This window comes from Gorilla gorilla, chromosome 7 (genome assembly GCF_029281585.2).
Source record: "Gorilla gorilla gorilla isolate KB3781 chromosome 7, NHGRI_mGorGor1-v2.1_pri, whole genome shotgun sequence".
NCBI lineage: Eukaryota > Metazoa > Chordata > Mammalia > Primates > Hominidae > Gorilla > Gorilla gorilla.
Window position 1 is genome coordinate 129,168,281 of NC_073231.2, and position 22,761 is coordinate 129,191,041.

General features: G+C 38.5%; 1 protein-coding gene across 2 annotated transcripts in view; it reads right to left on the minus strand.

Annotated features, from left to right (window-relative positions):
- Positions 1-4,525: 4,525 nt before the first annotated feature.
- ATAD2 (ATPase family AAA domain containing 2) overlaps positions 4,526-22,761 on the minus strand; it is a 96,539-nt gene continuing 78,303 nt past the window's right edge. For both annotated transcript variants that reach the window (XM_055348718.2, XM_004047486.5), the window contains 8 exons: positions 22,305-22,501; positions 21,051-21,210; positions 18,877-18,999; positions 18,555-18,698; positions 12,886-13,275; positions 10,583-10,716; positions 7,630-7,758; positions 4,526-5,843 (listed from right to left, as the gene is read on the minus strand). In XM_055348718.2, the coding sequence (XP_055204693.1) occupies positions 5,802-5,843; positions 7,630-7,758; positions 10,583-10,716; positions 12,886-13,275; positions 18,555-18,698; positions 18,877-18,999; positions 21,051-21,210; positions 22,305-22,501 (1,319 nt within the window). In that variant the 3' untranslated portion in view covers positions 4,526-5,801. The remainder of the gene's footprint in view (positions 5,844-7,629; positions 7,759-10,582; positions 10,717-12,885; positions 13,276-18,554; positions 18,699-18,876; positions 19,000-21,050; positions 21,211-22,304; positions 22,502-22,761) is intronic.

The following is a 22,761-nucleotide window of genomic DNA, read 5'->3' on the forward strand; positions in this document are numbered from 1 at the left end:
AAAACACAAAAAAATTAGCTGGGCGTGGTGGCGCATGCCTGTAATCCCAGCTACTCGGGAGGCTGAGGCAAGAGAATCACTTGAACCTGGGAGACAGAGGTTGCAGCAAGCTGAGATCGCACCATTGCCCTCCAGCCTGGGCAACAAGAGCAAAACTCCATCTCAAAAAAAAATAATAAAAAAATAAAAATAAAAAAGAAAGTAAGATCGTGATGATTTCCTCTTATCCTCTCTTCTAAAAGTTTTATAGTTTTAGCTCTTATAGACAGGTCTCTGATCAATTTTGAGTTAATGTTTTATGTGGTGTGAGGTAAGGATCTAATTTCATCCTTTTTTTTTGCATGTGAATATCCAATTAATCCAGCACCATTTGTTAAAAAGTAACTATTTTTTCCCAACTGCCTTGGCGACTCTCTTGAAAATAAGTGAATACATAAAGACTCTCATAACTCAATAATAAGGAAACAATTAAAAAATGGTCAAAATATTCAAAAAAGGCCATTTCACCAAAGATGATATATGAATGGCTAATAAGTACATGAAAAATGTTCTCAACATCATTAATCATTAGAGCAATGCAGTTAACAACCACAAAGAGTACCACTTTGTACCCACCTGCATGGCTATTAAAAGCAGACAAGGCCAGGCCTGGTGGCTCATGCCTTGTAACCTTAGCACTTTGGGAGGCTGAGGCAGGAGGATCACTTAAGGCAAGGAGTTCGAGACCAGCCTGACCAACATGGCGAAACCCTATCTCTAGTAAAAATACAAAAGTTAGCTGGGCATGGTGGTGAATGCCTGTGGTTCCAGCTACTCAGGAGGCTGAGGCAGGAGAAACGCTTGAACCCGGGAGGTGGAGGTTGCAGTGAGCTGAGATTGCACCACTGCACTCCAGCCTGGGTGTTAGAGCAAGACTCTGTCTCACACACACACACACACAAAGGCAAACAACAAAAAACAGGACAGATGATAACAAGGGTGGTAAGAATGTGGACAAGGTGGAACCCTCGTAGTGCCAGTGGAAATGTAGCAGCCTCTTTGGAGAGCAGTTTAAGATAATCATAAATTTACCATATAATTCTGCAATTCTAATCCCAGGTATCTATCCAAGAGAAATGAAAACATAAGTCACACAATGACTTGCATGTAAATATTCACAGCAGTACTATTCATATTAGCCAAAATGTGAAGCAATCCAAATGTCCATCAACTGTGGATGAATAGGCAAAAGGGGCATATCCGTACAATGAAATACTATCCCACAATACAACATAACAAATTACTGATACATGCTACAACACTGATGAATTTCAAAAACATTATGTTAAGTGAAAGAATCCAGATGTAAAAGACTATATATTATTTCATTTACATGAACTGTCCAGAAAATGCAAATCTATAGAGACAGAAAGTAGGTTAGGGAATGCCTGGGGTTGGGGGTAGGAGGCCTGACTGCAAATGGGCACGAGGAAGAGATTGGAAATCTCTCTTTTGGGGAGATGGAAATGTTCTAAAACTGATTCATGCTGATAGTTGCACAACTCTGTAAATTTACTAACAATCATTAAATTGTACTGTTAAGATCAGTGAATTTTATGATATATAAATTATACCTCAATAAAGATGTTAACAATAAATTAAAAAATACATGTAAGAATTGGAGACAATATTTTTTATGCTTGAGGGTCTCTAAAGGCCTTGCTCAGGATCTGCTGCTTATAGTAAATGAAAGTTGAAAAAAATACATATTTATTTTATATGCTTTTACTGGTTAAGAATTACATTCCACTATCAGTAACAGAGATCCACTCAAGGATACTGAACAGCAATTCCCTAAAATTATCATGCACACACACATACAGAGATGCTTCTTAACTGTATATATGTATATATGTGTCTGTGTGTATAGGAAGCTCAGAAGGCAGAAAGTACTCTCATCCTTGCCCTTCCAGAGCTTTCCTAGAAACTGTGTGCAATTCCCTATCTCATTGGCTAGAATTTAGTCACGTGGCCATATTTTGCTGCAATGGATGAAACATAACTTTCCAAATGGGACTTTGTTACAAATAACGGAAGAATGGATATTAGGAGGCAAGTTGGCAATCTTTTCCTCAATGTCAGGGAGCAATCTCTTAATTACATTACTTTGAACAATAAAATATTCTGTATATAAGGTGGGGAGTAGTAGGGAGAAGACATGAGTCTAAAATAAGCTCAATTAACTCTACAATGTGTACATTTAGGGATCACTGATAGAACTGGCCTAAAAATAAATGGCAGAGTGTAACTCCTCACTCCTTAAGAGTGGGCTGTTCATTGTGTGACTTCTTTTCAGAGTACAGTTCAAAAGAGAGAAGTATAGTTCAGAAAAGATTAATTTTTCGGAGGAGAAACCTGAGAAATACTATTTAACTTGGTGATCAAAGTCAACCAATAGTCAAGAATCACATCACTAGTAGGCAACCTTGATATGACCACTTTGCCTTCCTTCCCCAAACCCATAGTCCTGGTCTGGTCATGAGAAAAACATTAGACTATTCCAAAATAGCTATCTTCCAAAATACTTGCCTGGTATCCTAAATATTGTTAATGTCATCAAAAATATCCACATCCATTGGGTTGTCTTTTTGTTGTTGAGTTTTAGCAGTTATATACATTATTTGTTGAAGCACAAAGTTTTAAAATTTTGATGAAGTCCAATTTATCTAACTGCCAAACTCAAGGTCATGAAAATGTCCTTGTTTTCTTCTAAGAATTTTACTTTTAGCTATTCAACTTAGGTCTTTAATCCATTTTGTTGTGTTTTTTTTTAAAATCAACTTTTAAGTTCTGGGGTAAATGTGCAAGATGTGCAGGTTTGTTACACAGGTAAACGACTGCCATGGTGGTTTGCTGCACACATCAACCCATTACCTAGGTATTAAGCCCAGCACGCATTAGCTATTCTCAGATAGGGATCTAACTTCATTCTTTTGCATGTGAATATCCAGTTGTTCCAGCACCATCTGTTGAAGAAATGGTTCTTTCCTATTGAATACATGTGGGCACTTTTGTTGAAAATCAAGTGACCATAGATATATTGGTTTATTTCTGGACTTTCTATTCCATTGACCTATATGTCTAACCTTACGCCTGTATTATACTGCTTTAATATATGTAGCTTTGTAGTAAGTTTCAAAGTCAGGAAGTGAGTTCTCTCCTTTTTCAAGATTTTTTGGGCTATTCAGGGTACCTTGCAATACATCATGATTTTTAGGATTTACTTTCCTATTTTTCAAAAAAAGGCCATTGGGATTTTGATGGAAATTGCATTGAATCTGTAGTCGCTTTGGGGATTACTGCCATCTTAACCAGTACTGTCTTCCAAACCATGAATACAGGCTGTCTTTCTGTTTATTTAGGTCTTACTTAATTTCTTTTGGCAACAGTTTGTAGTTATCAGTATGTTAAGTTCTTATATATCCTTGGTTAAATTTATTCCTAGGTGTTTACTGTTTTAGATGTTATTATAAGTAAAATTGCTTTCATAATTTTCCTTTTGGACTCTTCATTGCTAGTATATAGAAATACAACTGATTTTAGTATGTTTTCTATCTTGTAACTCTGCTGATTTTTTTTTTTTTTTAAAGACAGAGTCTCACTCTGCCACCCAGGCTGAAGTACAGTAGTACAATCTTGGCTCACTGCAGCTTTGACCTCCTGGGCTCCAGCTTTGACCTCCTGCCCTCAGCCTCCCAGGGAATAGCTGGGACTACAAGTATGTGCCACCATGCCCAGCTAATGATTGTATTTTTTTTTGTAGAGACAGGGTTTTACCATGTTGTCCAGGCTGGCCCTGAACTCCTGAGCTCAAGCGATCCACCCACGTTGGCCTCCCAAAGTTCTGGGATTACAGGCATGCACCACCACATCCAGCCTGCTGAGTTCTTTTACTACCTCTAACAGATTTTTTGTGGATTCTTCAGGATTTCCTACATAATACAAAAATTAGCTGGGAGTGGTGGTATACACCTGTGGTCCCAACTACTCAAGAGGCTGAGGCGGGAGAATCGCTTGAACCTGGGAGGAAGAGGTTGTGGTGAGCCGAGATCATGCCATTGCACTCCAGCCTAGGCGACAGAGCGAGACTCTGTCTCAAAAAAGGATTTCCTACATATAAAATCATGGCATTTGTAAATAAAGAGAATTTCACTTTTTCCTTTCTGAGTTCCTTTTGTTTTTCTTGCCTTAACTGCACTTTTGAGCAACAAATGAGAGATAACATTCAACACTGCAATTTCAGCATGGTTTTCAAACTACATAGGAATGTAGACATAACACTTCTAAAATCTGTAGAAGACATTTCAGGAAGCACTTTAGTCGTTGTACCTAAAATACATGTACCATATAAAAACATTCCAGTGTCAACAGCACTTTAAATTTTCACAGTAATATATGAAAGAACAGACTTTACACTTCTTTTGCACTGAATTATCTTTGCTATGTTTTAAAATACTTAAGAAATAGAAACAAATTTAAGAGACAGTTTTCACCTTTAAAATTTATTACATAAGCTATACACACAAAATGAAATCCTAGTTATAAAAGATGCATCTAGAAGAATAATTTATAATAAACCAACAAAAATGAGAATGTGTATCTCCAGGAATATAGACATATTTAAATGTTCTCAGTGACTGGCATTGCTTTATGCATTACATAAGACAGTATGTACTAATTAAGGTATTGAATTTACTGGGTTTTAGAAGGCTTTAAAAAAAATCCAGATAAATCAACAACAAAAATACAGCTCAACTTTGAACTGCATTAAAATCCAGAATCTCTCATTTTAGATGACCATTCCTTATTCCCCTCAAAAGGTTTCCAACAGAAGCTATTTCACAAACTGATTATTAGAATGTCTTCTCCCCACTCTCCCTAAAAGCAAGTATGCATGGAAGTGCATGCTTTTAACCTTAAGAAATGTATTTTTGGTATGATTAATATAAAATTATAATATTTATATTTATAAAATTGTATATAAAAAGTATCAATAGAATATAACCTAAACACAGTTTTAGAAAGATATCAACAGCTTGCAAATATAAAAACTTTGTGCTATTAAAAGGTGTTTAACAAGGTAGTTATTAATACATTTGTTGTGTATATAATTACAAAAGTAAACCAAGAAATATTTAAAATCTTTATTAACCCAAATTAGAATTATAAAAATGTTTGTCTCAAAAACAATAACTGTGATACTCAAGTACAGAATTGTGGTGCAGCCAGAAGTTGTTCAAGAGCCCTCCCGCAAATCATGACTTGCACTCTGGCTTTTAAGTGAAGACAAGGGAATCTCAAGGCAGATGGGAGGAGGGCATTTAAAGAAAACAAAGATGACAAAAAAGATGGGAAGGACACAATGGTTAAGTAAGTTTCTTGTCAGATACAATAAACTATTTTTAGGAAGGATAAAATTAAAAGTGCTTAATACAAACAAAATTTAACGCTGCTAATTATTCTTAAGTGCCATAAAACATTAGTTACCAAAATAACTTTATTAAGAGTTGGCCAAACTTCAACTATTATTACTATTACTACAGGGTCTTGTTCTAGCAAAGTTCCAATATTTATCAGTTATCTTACACATGACATTTATCTTAATATGTACATAAATATCAGGGAAGTTTAAATACTTTTATTTTACTATTTTAATGTTTTCCTTAAAGATGCAGGGTTTCATACTACATCAATTAGGCGGACATGACAAAAATGACTTAAATAGGAGCTGAATATAAAGAATACTCGATACCATGACATCATCATCTGGAACAACTGAAGTTTTCTACCTCTTGCTCCATTTTCTAGATAAAGGGGAGGAAGAGCAAATAGTAAGTTTCAATATGGAATAAGCTAAAGAAACATTTCATTACTTTTTCAGTAAACAACCTTAAGAATATTAATATTCGGGTATATATTTGATAGTGAAAATAAACATTCAGTTCAGTATTTAAGACTGCCACATAAACTGATTTTACCTGTAGGACTTCATTATTTAAATAACTTTGAAATGAGTCTGGGGTGCAGTCATCTTATGTGAAATTCAAGTAGTATTAATCAAGGTACTGATGTAGTTAGAGTTTAGTATTTTACACTTTCTAGGTATCAATATTATATATATACTACATAGTATACTTTAGTAGGTATACTAAATACTATATATATACTAATGGGTATCATTTTTATATTTTGTAGTTACCAATAATACGCATATGTAAGTAATATCTTTTTTTAAAATTTAGCACTCTCTAGTGAAATGATCTGTTATTAAAAATAATAAGGCCAGGCATGGTGGCTCCTGCCTGTTAATGCCAGCACTTTGGGAGGCTGAGGCGGGAGGACTGCTTGAAGCTAGGAATTTGGGACCATCCTAGGCAACACAGCAAAACCTCCATCTCTACAAAAAATTTAAAAATTAGCCCAGTGTGGTGGTGCTTGCCTATAATCTCAGTTACTTGAGAAGCTGAGGCAGGATTGCCTGAGCTCAGGAGTTCCAGGTTATAGTGAGCTATGTTCTTGCCACTGCACTCCAGCCTGGGTGACAGAGAAAGATCCTGTCTCAAAAATAAGTATTAATGCTCTAATTAACACTATAATACCTACTATAAAGGAAGATTAAGTACATAAGTCTTTTTTTTTTTTTTTTTGGTCATACAGAGTCTTACTCTGTCAGCCAGGCTGGAGTGCAGTAGCTTGATCTTGGCTCACTGCAACCTCTGCCTCCCAGGTTCAAGTGATTCTCATGCCTCAGCCACCCGAGTAGCTAGGACTATGGGTGCACACCACCACATCTGGCTAGTTTTTGTTGTTTTAGTAGACACGGGGTTTCACCATGTTGGCCAGGCTAGTCTTGAACTCCTGGGCTCAAGCAATCCACCCGCCTTGGCTTCCCAAAGTGCTGGGATTACAGGCATGAGCCACTGTGCCTGGCTGACAAGTCTCAAAAGAAGCTATTATTCTTCATTAATACATACACACAAAAAGGGTATTCATAGTTTATGTTCCACTATTTATTAAAGACACAAACTATTGGCTGGGTGCAGTGGCTCACGTTTGTAATTCCAGTACTTTGGGAGGCTGAGGTGGCTGGATGGCTTGAGCTCAGGAGCTCAAGATCGGCGTGGGCAACATAGTGAAACCTCATCTCTACAAAAAACACAAAAATTAGCTGGGCATGATGGTAGGTGCCTGTGGTCCCAGCTACTTGGGAGGCTGAGGCAGGAGGATCACTTGAACCTGGGAGGTGGAGGTTGCAGTGAGTGAGTTGAGATCGCACCACTGCACTCCAGCCTGGGCGACAGAGACCCTGTCTCTAAATAAATAAATAAATAAATAAATAAACAAACAAACAAATTAAGTTATAGACTGGAAAAATACTAAACTCACTTGCATTTAGAAATAATTCATAATCCACATATTAAAAATGATCTTTATGGAATGGGACATCAACTTTGGAAATAGAAAGATGGTCTTTAAGTTCTAACAATCAGTTTCTTACACAGATTACATAAAGCCTCAACAATCCTACATAAGTGATATATTAATGTGACCACAAGAGCATTTGTAAAAAGTTTCCACTCAAGAGTTTACCTGAATAAGTGATGTTTTATCATAGTCCTTGCGATGCTGATAAATACATTGGCTGATTACTGCATACAAATTTTCCAACTGAAATACGTTGTAGTTTTGACTTTTTTTAACAACAGTCTTCAAAAGATTCTAAAAGAAAATATGAGTGTCAATATGTGTGAGAGAGAAACTTCCTCAGACAAGATACTTAATTTAGAAGGTTTGGGCAATTATTACAAGCCTGACAGAGGGTAGACCAAGCCATCTGATGACACAGGGCAGCCTCTGGCAGTGGCTCTGACATTTAAATGTACTTAAGTCTAGCTATAATCCTGGCCTTGACCCTGAGTAACTCATATTCTAAAAACTAGAGCTGAGGGGATTGCCAATTCTAAGTCTAGCCATAAGCATCTACAAACAAATTAAAAACTAACCTCAATTTAGATTAACAGGAGAAAAGCAAAGTTTTTTTGCAGGGGATTTAATGATAGTATAAGTACATTTTAACTAATTTTATTATGTGAAACTAAAAAAGATACTACATAAATGGTGAACTACCTCACCACTTCAGGGTTCTTATATAAAAAGGATTTTCCATCTGCTAAGTGTTTTTTTTTCTCATGACTAAAATGGTGGACTTACTGGATTTCTGTAATTCTTCAAGTCTGGCCCTACCAGAATATGCTGCCATTACCTCATAATTAACAAAAACACACCATTATAGTTAAGTAAAAACCAACTAAAATGGCCATAGGTAATGGTCATAAAAACAATGTATGGGACCAATAATTTAGATCAGCAAGTTAAAAACTGCAATTTAATACATTAAATAGTCACCTCCAACTACATCCTTTATACAAATTATTCTATAGCAAGTATATCCTCTCATAAAAGGCCATTATTTATTGCATGCCTAATGGATATATGGTACTATTACATAGTCTATTTTGATGGGTTATATGATCAGAAAAAGTCAATTGAAATAGTCTCAGTAATGAATTTAATTGACTCTGAATGACATACATGTATATTGAGCAGAACAAAGCTGTAAAATTTATAAAAATTAAGTAAAATAATAATTGCTACTCTTAACCCCAAACAACATAACACGGTGAACTTACACACAAGTTCCTGTTTCAGCACTAGGAATACATTTCACTGTCATGAGATTTACATGGGTTTTCAGTTCCACACATATTTTTAAATAGAGTTTTTCAGAAAGACTACAGTTTTTTGAGAGAAACTACTCCAGGAATATTGCTGCTTCCTTCTCTAAGAAGTGTAGACATCAAGTTCTTATTAGCTCTGCTACATTCAAGAGAAAGGCTTTCCTAAGTTCATTAGTACTAACAGGTTCACTTTGTACTTAAACAGGGCAGATTTCCCTCTAAAATGCCAAAACTCTTATCTGTATGACAAATAATGTATCTCTGATAAACATATAATGTTTTCAGACTTGAAATGTGGCCAAAATAAAACAGGTAAATTGGAATTGGGATGCAAAATGTTTTTACTTTTGAAGGAAAGGGGCAAAAAATCAATCTTATTTCAAATATGTTAAGGCAACTGTAACACATCCAAGTTGTTGGTTGAGGAGATAAGACCGTTGTTTAGGTGTGTCAGGGTGTGGGGTTCCAGATGTAGGTTCACCATTACAGAGGTGATGGCTATTCCAAAAGTACAGAATAATAGAGCAAATGATCAGAAAAACCCTGAGGAGCTTACAAAAGTAGTTGAAGGCAAGGATGATTTAAGGACACAACAGTCAAGGAAGAAGAGTTATCTATAGTGTCAAGTGTTACAGATATGGCAAGAAGAATTCAATTTAACAAAGGCAAGTATTATTAGCTATTAGGATGTCATTTTATTACAGTGGTTAGAATAAAAATTCAATTTAGGGGAACAGGCAGGGGAATAGAATGAGCAACAGAAAACCTGACAGCTATCAGAATCACTTAGCTATTTTCTCTCTGATTCCTACCACAGATCCTTGGATATAATTCTTAATTTTGGGCCAGGCATGGTGGCTCATGCCTATAATCCTAGCATTTTGGGAGGCTGAGGCGGGAGGATTACTTGAGCTCAGGAGTTCGAGACCAGACTGGGCAACACAGTGAGACTTTGTCTATTTTTTTTTAAGAATTAAAAATCTATTTTATATTAAAAAATAATAGTAATAATTCTTTTTTTTTTTTTTTGAGACAGAGTTTTGCTCTTGTCATCCAGGCTGGAGGGCACGATCTCGGCTTACTGCAACCTCCACCTCTGGGTTCAAGTGATTCTCCTGTCTCAGCCTCCCCAGTAGGCTGGGAATACAGGTGCCCACCACCACACCTAACTAATTTTTTGTTTTAGCTATTATTTATTTATTTATTTTTTTTTGAGACAGAGTCTCGCTCTATCGCCCAGGCTGGAGTGCAGTGGCACAACCTCGGCTCACTGCAAGCTCCACCTCCTGGGTTCACGCCATTCTCCTGTCTCAGCCTCCCGAGTAGCTGGGACTACAGGCGCCAGCCACCACGCCCAGCTAATTTTGTTTTTGTATTTTTAGTAGAGATGGGGTTTCACCGTGTTAGCCAGGATGGTCTCAATCTCCTGACCTCGTGATCCGCCCACCTTAGCCTCCCAAAGTGCTAGGATTACAGGCATGAGTCACTGCGCCCAGCCTAATTTTTTATTTTTAGTAAAGACAGGGTTTCACACTGTTGGCCAGGCTGGTCTCGAACTCCTGACCTCAGGTGATCCGCCCACCTCAGCCTCCCAAAGTGCTGGGATTACAGGCGTGAGCCACTGCGCCTGACCTATTCTTAATTTGGAACAGGAGAAGGAGAAGAACAGTAAAGGGAAGCTTGGAGGAAAAAAAGTTTTACTTTTTCATGTAAATCCCATGTAGCCAGAATGCTACTAGTCACAAGCCAGTGTTTGGGGATTACTAATCTGCAGAGTAAAAGCATTATGATTTCAATTTACATACTTTTAATCGCTCATGATCCACAACAAGTGAGGGTGTAGGCTGAGAAAGAATTGCCAAAGCCTTTTCAACACTGATGAGCTGCTGCTGTTCTACCTGGGAGCGTCTAGCTCGAGTCATTCGCAGAACACACATTTCTAGAATGAAAAGTCAAACAATTATTATTTGGTCCATAGATATTATGATGCCTAAAATAAATAATAATATTAGGCAGATTAAACAGGGCATGTTTACTAAGGACATAAACAGCAATTCTGGCTTATTAACTCGTTCTAAGATTAAGATACTGCCACTCATACACTCAAAAATTAAGGACAGTTTGAGAAGTATGTTTCATATTGAGTATTTCAAGGGGATTCTCAACAGGTTAGAATGTCTTCTACTTGAGCACAAGACACACAGAACTGAAAAGCTAGAAGGGACCTCAATAATCTAGAACAGGGGTTGTAAAATACCACCCATGGTCAAAATCTGGCCCACCATTGTAAATTACGTTTTATTAGAACACAGCCTGCCTGTAATCCCAGCACTTTGGGAGGCCAAGGCAGGTGAATTCCTTGAGTCCAGGAGTTCAAGACCAGCCTGGGCAACATGGAAAAACCCCATCTCTTTAAAAAAAAAAAAAAAAAAAAAAAAATTAGCTGCGCATGGTGGTACATGCCTATAGTCCCAGCTGCTTGGGAGGCTGAGGTTGGAGGATCGTTTGAGCCGAGGAGGCAGAAGTTGCAGTGAGCAGAGATCATGCCACTGAAATCCAGCCTGGATGACAGAGCAAGACTCTGTCTCAAAACAAACCAACCAACCCAGCCATATCCATTTTATCTACTGTCAATGTAGTTTTCCCAGCAGGGTTGAGTAGTTGTCACAGAGACCAAGATTGTATGGGCCCCTGTGTAGGCTAAAGTATTTAACTATCTGGTATTTGGTTCTTTAAAGAAGTCTGCTGATCCATGATTTAGAACAATACATTCAATGATAAATGAGAAAAATAAGGCCAGGAGAGGTGAAGAGACTTTTCTTTCTTTCTTTTTTTTTTGAGACGGAGTCTTTCTGTCACCCAGGCTGGAGTGCAGTGGCATGATCTCAGCTCACTGCAACCTCTGCCTCCACTTCCCGGGTTCAGGCGATTCTCCTGCCTCAGCCTCCAGAGCAGCTGGGACTACAGGCGTTAGCCACCAAGCCCAGCTAATTTTTGTATTTTTAGTAGAGATGGGGTTTCACCATATAGGCTAGGCTGGTCTTGAACTCCTGACCTCGTGATCCACCCACCTTAGCCTCCCAAAGTGTTAGGATTACAGGTGTGAGCCACCACGCCTGACCGTGAAGAGAGACTTTTCTAAGGATATACATCTAATTGCTGTGAGAGCCAGGATAAGAACTCAGACTTCCTGATATCGAAGCAAGTACCTGTACTGCTAAACAGTATTCTTTTTAAAAAGAAAATGATAAAAGAAAAATAAAACAAATCTGATTCAAACCAAAACATATTATACAGCCAGAAGATTAACATTTAAAATATTCACACTAGAAAGTATATCCTAGTCTATTATTGCTAATTACTCAAATACACTTAGAGCTCATGTCAAAGAAGCCCTTGCAAAAGGCTTGCATTCAGTGTATCAGCCACTAAAAAAAAAAAGTCCATTAACTTAGTCAATGCTTATTTTTGACCAAAATAAATTTTTGGCCCCATTATCCACTATTTTGCTTTGTATGATTAAACAATGTTTGGCTTTTCTAAAATCCAAACAAATCTACTGTCAAGGGCTCCAGAAGATCCAAATGACAACAATTCTAAATAGAAAATTTGGGGAGCAGGATCAGTGGAATAAATATAAATAATCTTGGACTTAACCTACAATAAGGGATAGAAAAATGATCGGGGTAAGAGTTGTTCATACCACTCAGCAAGAATCATAGCAGACTCTTATCTTGCTTAAAAATGAAAGGGTATCATATGCTTTAGTTTGTTACATTTAATCTTAAAAATACCTCATTACCAAGCAACTATCTTATCTACCCCAGTTTTGCAGATGAGCAATCAGGCTGACAAGTTAAGTATCTTGCCAAAGGTCACAAGCTACTAAGTAGTGAACTGGAGGCTCAAATCTAGGTCTGTTTGATGCCACAGCTTGTAACTATCCTTACTAGCTCAATAGTAAAGATAATGCTATTGTTTTCTAATTAACTAACATCTGCTCTCTGAAAGGCAAGCAAAAAGCAATAAACTAAGATGCAATTAGGTGTTTAGAAACTTTGAAATATCTTTTAAAATCAGTAAATTATTTTAATTGAAAAAGACGTACCTTTTCCTTCATTTTCATCAGAAATATGTATTATCTGAGAGCTAGAAGCATCTCCGTTACAAGCAATCTTGTCTCTCAATTCTGTACATGCTGTAGTCTTCCTAGAGTCTTCAAGCTCATTCTCGATATTACAAGTATTTGAATTATTTCTCAATTCCAGTTTGCTTTCAGAGGCATTTTGCTGTTTTTCATTTTCTTCCACCGAAGACTCTCCTGTGTTTCCGGTCTCATTATGATCTACACTTGTGTCTTGAGTTTCCTCTGTGTCACTCTCAATTTTGTGATCTATGGCATTCTGGCTATCATCCTTTGCCTGTGAAATCTTCCTTCGCTTTTTTATGGTGCCTAAGTACCAGTTTGACTTTTTGCGAATTTTCCTCTTCAACTGAGCTTCAAGAAATTTAAAGAAAAATGATGAAAGAACATTCAACCATTTTCTAAAATTCAAAGAGTGAAAAACCCTGATATATGAAAGGATAAATAGTGAGAAACCACAGTATTTTGTATGATTAAAATACAGAAACAAGAATAGAGCATACTGTGAGAAGGTGGAGAAGTGAGTAAGGCCCAGACCATAAAATGGTAAAAAATTTTGATTTTATCTTGAATTTTTTTTGAGACGGAGTCTCACTCTGTTGCCTAGGCTGGAGTGCAGTGGTGCGATCTCGGCTCACTGCAAGCTCTGCCTCCCGGGTTCATGCCATTCTTCTGCCTCAGCCTCTCCGAGCAGCTGGGACTACAGGCACCCGCCACCACGCCCAGCTAATTTTTTGTATTTTTAGTAGAGACGGGGTTTCACCATGTTAGCCAGGATGGTCTCGATCTCCTGACCTCGTGATCCTCCCGCCTCGGCCTCCCAAAGTGCTGGGATTACAAGCGTGAGCCACCGCACCCGGCCTATCTTGAATACTTTTAATCTTGAATAATTTTAAGGAGGGTATTGACATGATCTGTCTAATGCATATTTTGCAAAGATCACTTTGGCAGCAGTATGAGAAATGGACTGGAAGAAGGGCAAGACTTGAAATAGGCTACACTTATTGAGCATTTATCATGTACTAGAAACTATCTTACTACATTGCCTAGACTGGAGTGCAATGGCTATACACAATCACAGTCTTGGCGCACTACAACCCCAAACTCCTGGGCTCAAGCGATTCTCCTATCTCAGCCTCCTGAGTGGCTACAACTATAGGTGTATGCCACTGCATCAAGCATATACTAGGAATTCTTCTAAGCCCCTTATGTATGCTTACTCATTAAAATTTAATTTAACCTGGCCGGGCGCGGTGGCTCACGCCTGTAGTCCCAGCACTTTGGGAGGCTGAGGCGGGCGGATCACGAGGTCAGGTGATCGAGACCATCCTGGCTAACACGGTGAAACCCCATCGCTACAAAAAATACAAAAAAATTTGCCGGGCATGGTAGCCAGTGCCTGCAGTCCCAGCTACTCGCAGGAGAATGGTGTGAACCTGGGAGGCAGAGCTTGCAGTGAATCGAGATCATGCCACTGCACTCTAGCCTGCGTGACGCAACTCCATCTCAAAAAAAAAAACAAAAAAAAAAACAATTTCACTTTAACCCAATTAAGTTTGCTACCATTATCATCATCATTTTACAGATGAAGAAACTAAGGTACAGAGAGGTTAAATATTCTGTCTAGACTAGATGCAGTATAACCACACAGCAGTAGTCCTGGAAAGAAGTGGTAAAACTTTTAGGTAATAGAAATGACAAAGGAGAATGAAAGATTACCTTTCTCCCCAGTGGCTTCTTTTTTTTTTTTTTTTTTTGAGACAGGGTCTTGCTCTGTCACCCAGGCTGGAGTGCTGTGGCATAATCAATAGCTCACTGCAGCCTTGAACTCCTGGGCTCAAGCAATCCTCCTACCTCAGTCTCCCAAGAAGGTAGGGCTACAAATGTGTGCCACCATGCCTGGCCAATGTTTTGTTTGTTTTTTAGAGATGGGGTCTTGCTCTGTTGCCCAGGCTGGTCTTAAACTCCTGGCCTCAAGCAATCCTACCACCTTGGCCTCCCAAAGTGCTGGGATTACAGACATGAGCCATAGTGCCTGGCCTCTGTCCAGTGATTTTCTTAATGGTGTTTGGGAACTTGTCTGCTGCCTCTTGGTTGTCAGAAGCTGCTTCTCTTGTTATCTTGATTTTTTTTTGAGATGGAGTCTTGCTCTGTCACCCAGGCTGGAGTGCTGTCACCCAGGCTCGGCTCACTGCAAACTCCGCCTCCTGGGCTCACGCCATTCTCCTGCCTCAGCCTCCCGAGTAGCTGGACTACAAGTACTGCCACCATGCCCGGCTAATTTTTTGTATTTTTAGTAGTGATGGGGTTTCACCGTGTTAGCCAGGATGGTCTCGATCACATGACCTCGTGATCCGCCCACCCTGGCCTCCCAAAATGCTGGGATTACAGGCGTGAGCCACCGCGCCTGGCCCTATCTTGATATTTTTTAAGCCAAACCTCTTTCTAAAATTATCAAACCATCTTTTGCTGGCGTTAAATTCCTTCTGCTTTGTCATATAATGACTTCATTTTTTCTTGAATTGTATTGGAGTCTACAGGTATGCCTTTCTTATAGCAATCTTGCATCCGGATAAAAGCTGCATACCGGACAAAAGGTATTTCACAAAAAGTACAAAGTTTTTGCATTTGCTAGTGCAGCTGCAACAACAGCTTCAAAATTTCCTTCTTTTCTTTCTTTATTTTTTGAGACAGTCTCACTCTATTGCCCAGGCTGGAAGGCAGTGGCACGATCTTGGCTCACTGCAACCTCTGCCCCACTGGGTTCAAGCAATTCTCTTGCCTCAGTCCCTTGAGGGCTGGGATTACAGGAGGAGCTGGGATTACAGGCGCGCACCACCATGCCCAGCTAGTTGTTGTATTTTTAGTAGAGACGGGGTTTCACCATGTTGGCCACGCTGGTCTTGAGCTCCTGACCTCAGGCAATCCACCCACCTTGACCTCCCAAAGTGTTGGGATTACAGGCGTGAGCCACTGCGCCTGGTATTCTTTTCTTTCTTTTGAGACAAGGGTCTCGCTTTGTTGGCCAGGCTGGAGTGCAGTGATGCAATCTGGCTCACTGCAAACCCCACCTCCTGGGTTCAAGTGATTCTCATGCCTCAGCCTCCCCAGTGGCTGGGATTACAGGCACTGTCTACCACGCCTGGCTAATTTTTTTTATTTTTAGTAGAGACGGGGTTTCACTGTGTTGACCAGGCTTGTCTCAAACTCTTGATCTCAAGTGATCCACCCGCCTCAGCCTCCCAAAGTGCTGGGTTTACAGGCGTGAGCCACCACGCCTGGCTCTTTATTATTATTGTTTACAATGGTCCTTATACTGGATTCATTTGTCTTGAAAGGGCAGGGTACTACAGCTGCAGACCTCAATCTATGGTACATAACAAACAATTCAACTTTATCTTAGAAGGTTATGACTTTCTCTGCTTCTTAGGAGCACTTCCAGCATTACTAGTGGCACCTCCTATGTGTCCTATGGTGTTACTCAAGATTTTTTGTACTATACTAAACACACGCAAAAAATACTTGAGAACCGCAAATCACTTTTTACTGCAATAAGCAATTTACTGGAGAGGCCAACTGCTCACCGCATCACACATCGTTTTAAGCAGATACTCATGAAACTTGAGCTCACCACAACAGCAACAGGAGGTGGCTCCGAAATTACGGTAGTAAAGTTATGTACTACAGTAAATTTTATGCAGTTGTGATTTAATACTGAGTCTTTACATTTGTTTAAATTTCTCTTGACTGCAAATGGTGCTATGTACAATCTGTGTTTGTGTGGTAAGTTTTGATAAATCTTAACTTTTTAAAATAGACTTGTGTATATTTTATGGTGGTGATAAAATAGACTACTGTCTATACATATTGTATGCATGTGACATACCTAACTTTTTCACTATTTCTAGGCTACGCGATTCAATCTGCAAGTTTTTTCAAACTGTTGCAAAGCTCCAAAAAAACTTCCAAGATATTTATTGAAAAAAATCCACACATATGTGGACCTGTGTACCTCAAACTTGTATTATTCAAGGGTCAATTGTACTCAGAACATAAACATGAAATGAATATCCACCAACAGAAGAAACTCACATAATCAGCACCCAGATTGAGAAACAGAATATACACTAACATTCCAAATCACCCTTATTCTAATTCTAGTCATAATATCCTAAAAAGTAAATAATATCCTGATTTATGACACCATGGATTAGTTTTGCCCATTTTTGACTTCATACATATATAAAAATTTTAAATACATATTTTAAAATTTATTTCACATGTAAATGTATCTAGGATTCACTCAACATTGTTTGAGAGGTTCATCTATGCTGTTGTATGTAGTTGACGTTTAAGGATTCTCACTGTATAATAATTCATATCTTTCCATTCTACTGGTAATGGGCATTTGAGTTACCCCCAGTGTTGAACCATGACTTTTAATGGCAAAACCACAACCACTTTTGTACCAACCTAATATTATGAATATTGCTTCTTTGAATATTCTTGTACATGTCTTTTGGTGGACACAAAATATGTAATCCTGTTGGGTATCTATCAAACGATTGTTTTAAGGGAGCCAATTTCCATGTCATCAATTTCCACACATATATATTCTTGCTTAAAGCTGATTTGACTGTCAGCATTCTGGTAGTGAAGGCCTCTTGCTAATTTTCTTCTCTTATCTTTCCTTTCCCAGCTGCCTCCTCCCATTTTTTTAAAAGAAGGGCTTATTCTTTATCTATCTCAAATCAATTACCCGAGGATGGACAAACTTGCAATACAATAGAAGGTTCAACCCCAGCAAACACTGCTAACCCTAACCTTAACACACACACACAGAGATCTAAAAAGGTAGTGAGGAATGGCCAGGCGCAGTGGCTCACGCCTGTAATCCCAGCACTTTGGGAGGCCGAGGTGGGTGGAACATGAGGTCAGGAGATCGAGACCATCCTGGCTAACACGGTGAAACCCCGTCTCTCTAAAAATACAAAAAAAAGAGAAAAATTAGCCAGGCATAGTGGCGGGTGGCGGGTGCCTATAGTCCCAGCTACTTGGGAGGCTGAGGCAGGAGAATGGCATGAACCCGGGACGCAGCGGTTGCGGTGAGCCGAGATCGCACCACTGCACTCCAGCCTGGGTGACAGAGCGAGACTCCATCTCAAAAAAAAAAAAAAAAAAAAAAAGGGTAGTGAGGAATTACAGTGCTAAAATCTGGGAAAACAAGTGAATAACAGAGGCTGAGAAGCTAAGCAGTCTGACAAAGGGGCTTAAAGAATAAAAATTGGAATTAGAAGTCTGCCAAGGAAGGCAAGCCTTAGAAAACCCGACAGGCTTTGAATAGGTAACATGTGGAGTTACCTTCTGAGAATAAGGGGGAGTAAGAAACAGACCAGAATTTACAGACATCAGTTTCAAATCAAGACAGTCCACAATTAGACGGTAACTTCTGGGTTGCAAGTGGTACATTATAAACTTGGATTTATTTCAAGAATGCAAAGTTGTCTTAATAGTAACAAAATCAATATAATTAACTGCATTAACACAAATAAAGGAAAATAAGGGAGAAAGTTAATGGCATTAGAAAAGAATAAAGTTATAATTTCATAAATGAAAACTACTTGAGTACTTACCAGGAGTGCTGCAAGCCACAGGAGTACTCGGTGTCTTTAGCTTTTCATTCTGCTCTGGGTCTGATCTTTTATCACCAACAAGAGTGGAATTTTGCTTTGGCATCACATGGTAGTAAGACGGGGCATATTTGGAGGAGCTACAACCTTATAAATAGATATGTGGGATGTCAAAAGGATTTCCAGATTTCAAAATTACATGAAGGATTAACTAAAAGTACAAAATACATCTGAAGCATCCTTTTCAGATGCTTCTGAAATTCATATATTCTGAAATTCATTCATAATATTAGGTTGGTACAAATCAACCAAATCACTTTCCTACCTCTTTTCTTTCTAGATTCCTGAATTTCTTCACAGAGCTGCTCAAAGTCTTCATCAAGTTCTTCTTTAATTATGGCATAGGCAGTATCTCTTAAAGCACAGGCTCTATGCCTAATAAGACGATCTATGAAGTGAGTAAAAAATGTAATTTTTAATTTCCCCCTTTTAATAATATACCAAAAATAAACCCAGCATATTAGGCTAAGATAGTAGCTCTTACAATTCCTTTTGACTTTTACCAAGAACAATCAAAGTTACTGGAATTGTCCTATTCTGTTTCTGGTGCTAATCTAATGTTCTGGACATCTGATTCAATATGGCAAACTAAACCCAAACAATTTTACTGCTCTGTCCTGTTCAGATCCCTTTGAAATATCAGAAAAAAAAAAGGAGTCAATCAATAGCAAGAGATTAAACATGATAACAAAAAATAAAAGAGAAGGCTATCAGTGTCATTAGTGAACAAAGAATGTGAAAGAATTTTGCAAGAGATTTATAGAGGTTGTTATTGCATTGACAAAGAAAATAGACAAAGACAATGAAAAAGCAACCCTCCACAGGAAACACTGGGAAAATCCTAAACTCAGAGTATGAATACTACAAACTGGAATATGATTTGAGGCAGAAGACGGAATAAGTGAATGCAGGATTGCTTGAGCCACATCAATACTCCTCAAAGGACTAGAGATTGCAAAATTCACTCCCAGGTTATACAGTACATTACACGCAGAATGTTGAAGTGGGCTTTCTAACATGGCATTTGGGCCTGAAGAAAGTCAGGGCAAGGTCTAAGTAGTGGTTCCAGAACTCAGCAGCCTCAGTGTCACCGGGAAACTCATTAGAAATGCAAATTCTCAGGGGCCACACCTACAGAATCAGAAACCCTAGAGATGGGGTCCAGTGATCCATATTTTATGAAGTCCTTTAGGAGATTCTGATGTCCACTAACATTTGACACCACTAGCCTGAAGTAATTTTAGATTGCCACAATAGACAGAAAGAGAGCAGCAGCAACAGCATGATTGCAATGCAACAGAGAAAGCCCTCTGCCTCCAGGGTACCTCATTTCTTCTTCCTACGTACAATGGACTGTTCTCATCTTGTTAGTCTGTTTCCTACTGCTTGACTCCAGAACTCTGAACTACAGGGAAATGCCTAGGGAAGGTGAGCTAGAGGACTGGGAGGGAAAGAATAGTAAGCTTTTCAATTGTTGAAAAAAATTTTAGTAGTTTCCTATACTAATCAATCTAACTAACAAGCACCACCAATTTAAAAACAGAAAGCCAATGTACTGGAGGAGAAATGAATACAGAAAACAACTATTTTTAAAATGTATCTTTTTATCCACTGGTAAGAGTTAAAGAACTCTGCATCTGTAATAACAGGAAGCCATCAAAAAATTAAATAAGCACCCAAGAAAGAACATTTCTTGGAAATGGACAAGCTGCAGAACAAACATATCATTAAAAATCCTTTATACATTTTATTTTTAAAAATTTGTAAAAATTTATGGGGTGCAAGTGTAATTTTTGTTATAGGCACAGACTGCACATGAAGTCAGGGCTTTGGGGGTATCCACCACCCAAATAACATACATTGTACCCATTAAATTTTATATTAATAGAGCGGATAGGTGAAAGCAGAAGGGGTATATGCACAGAAAAAGGTCTGAAAAGATATCCTCAAACTTAACAGTGTCTGCCTTTGGAGAAAGGAAATGGGGGACTAGATTTTTTAAAATATTACTACTAGTAAGCCCTAGATTATATTGCTTTTGTAATAAAAATTATAATGGTCTTAACTAATAGAATATTTTAAAAACTATTTCATTACAGAGTGCCTACTTTTCCACTTTGAGGAAGAGCACTGATATACAAAGTATACAAGCCATTTTGTGTCTCATTAGAGGATCTATCATGTAATTGTTAATAAACAGGGATTTGGGAATGAAAGAAACCTGCATTCAAATTCTCACTCTGTCCTTTCCTGGAAGTGTGACCTTCAGCAATGTTTTTAACCTTTCTAAACTTCATTTTTACCATTTGTAAAATGGTTGTTGTGAGGATTAAATAGTATTTTGATTATGTTTATAATATAGCACCTGACACAAAAATCAACCCTAAGTGTTAGCTGCCCCCCAACTCAACCCCCTGAAAAAAATTCACTAATGCTCACCTCCAGGATCTCTATCTGGATTGTATTCTAAGGCATTACTACAGATTAGATCAATATCTCTCAAATAGTCTTTCACAGTCAGATACTTGTGTAGATCAATTTTACTGATTACAGATGAAAGGTCCATTGGTTGCTTTATTACAGTGACATAATCAGGAACCTAAAATTCAAGCAAATGATCAAATCACAAAATTAACTCTAAACATAACAGGTGAGTCAAGTTTCTCTGCCAGGCAATATAGGAGATAGAGAATAAATACGTAAGAGATTATGATAATATATTTAACATAAAACCTTTCACTTGATTTAAGGCTGTTTTTGTTTTGTATTTGTTTCTATTCCTTGGGCAACTGTATTCTCCAGTAATTGTTTCTTATTCTTGGGCAGCTGTATTCTCCAGTAACAGCCTATATTCTTTCCTCATCCAATTGCCACCCATCCTTCAGGGCAACTTAAGACCTGGCTCTCCAGGTCTCTTCCAATCGTGTAGGTCATAATAATATCATGCCTGTAATCCCCAGCACTTTGGGAGGCTGAGACAGGAAGATTGCTTGAGGCCAAGAGTTTGAGACTAGGCTGGGCAACACAGCAAGACCCTATCTCTACAAGGTTGCAGTGAAAGATGATTTGTGTCACCGCACTCCAGCCTGGGCAACAGAGTGAGGCCTCAACCCTTACTACAAAAAAAAAAAAAAAAAAAAAAAAGGCCAAGCATGGTGGCTCAAGCCTGTAATCCCAGCACTTTGGGAGGCTGAGGTGGGTGGATTACCTGAGGTCAGGAGTTTGAGACCAGCCTGGCCAACATGGAGAAACCCTGTCTCTACTAAAAATACAAAAATTAGCTGGACGTGGTGGCACACGCCTGTAGTCCCAGCTACTTGGGAGGCTGAGGCAGAAGAATCACTTGAACCTGGGAGGTGGAGGTTGCAATGAGCAGAGATCGCGCCATTGCACTCTAGCCCGGGCAACAGGAGCAAAACTCCGTTTCAAAAAAAAAAAAAAAAAAAAAGAAGACATTCTCAATTACTTCTGGAATGTTTAGGTTGGGGAGACAAAGTTAATTGTCTGCAGGAAAGGAAAATGCGTTACCCTGCTCTTAAAGTCTACATGTGCTTAGGACACTAACCCGGTACATGTTTCCAATAGATAAAACTAGTTCAGAGTGTAGGCAGAACCACATAAACTCTTCAAATATCCTTTGATTGTGAAGCATTATGGCCTAGAACACACTTGATCCAAAGATTAAACTAATACCTCATCAGGGTCAACAGGCTTAGTAAACACTCGGAATCGCTTGTCAATAGCAAGCCTATGTGTAACATTTCTTAAGAAAATCCTCAGTTCTCTAAATGTATCTTCTTCTTGTTCTTCTAGTCGTTTCACTTCTTCTGCTGTCAGTGATCTTGGCTCAGGTGGTGGTGCTACTGGGAGTACCTCCAAAGCCTGCAAAACTTCACATGAATGGAAGAGTTTAGTTACTGCTCCTCCATAACATTGAGGTTGACAAGTGATTTAATGAAAACAGAGTCAGGATTTGAGGGATTATCTTCCTTATATATGCAAGGAATCCAAAGATTTGAAATACAAAAGTATTACCATAATCTCTAACCCTACGTCCCCTCCAGAAATCATTAGTAACTTGTAATTTGGAATGCTAATTCCTACAAGTCATTACCTCTGTTCCATTTTAAGATAATTTAAGAGGCAGCCG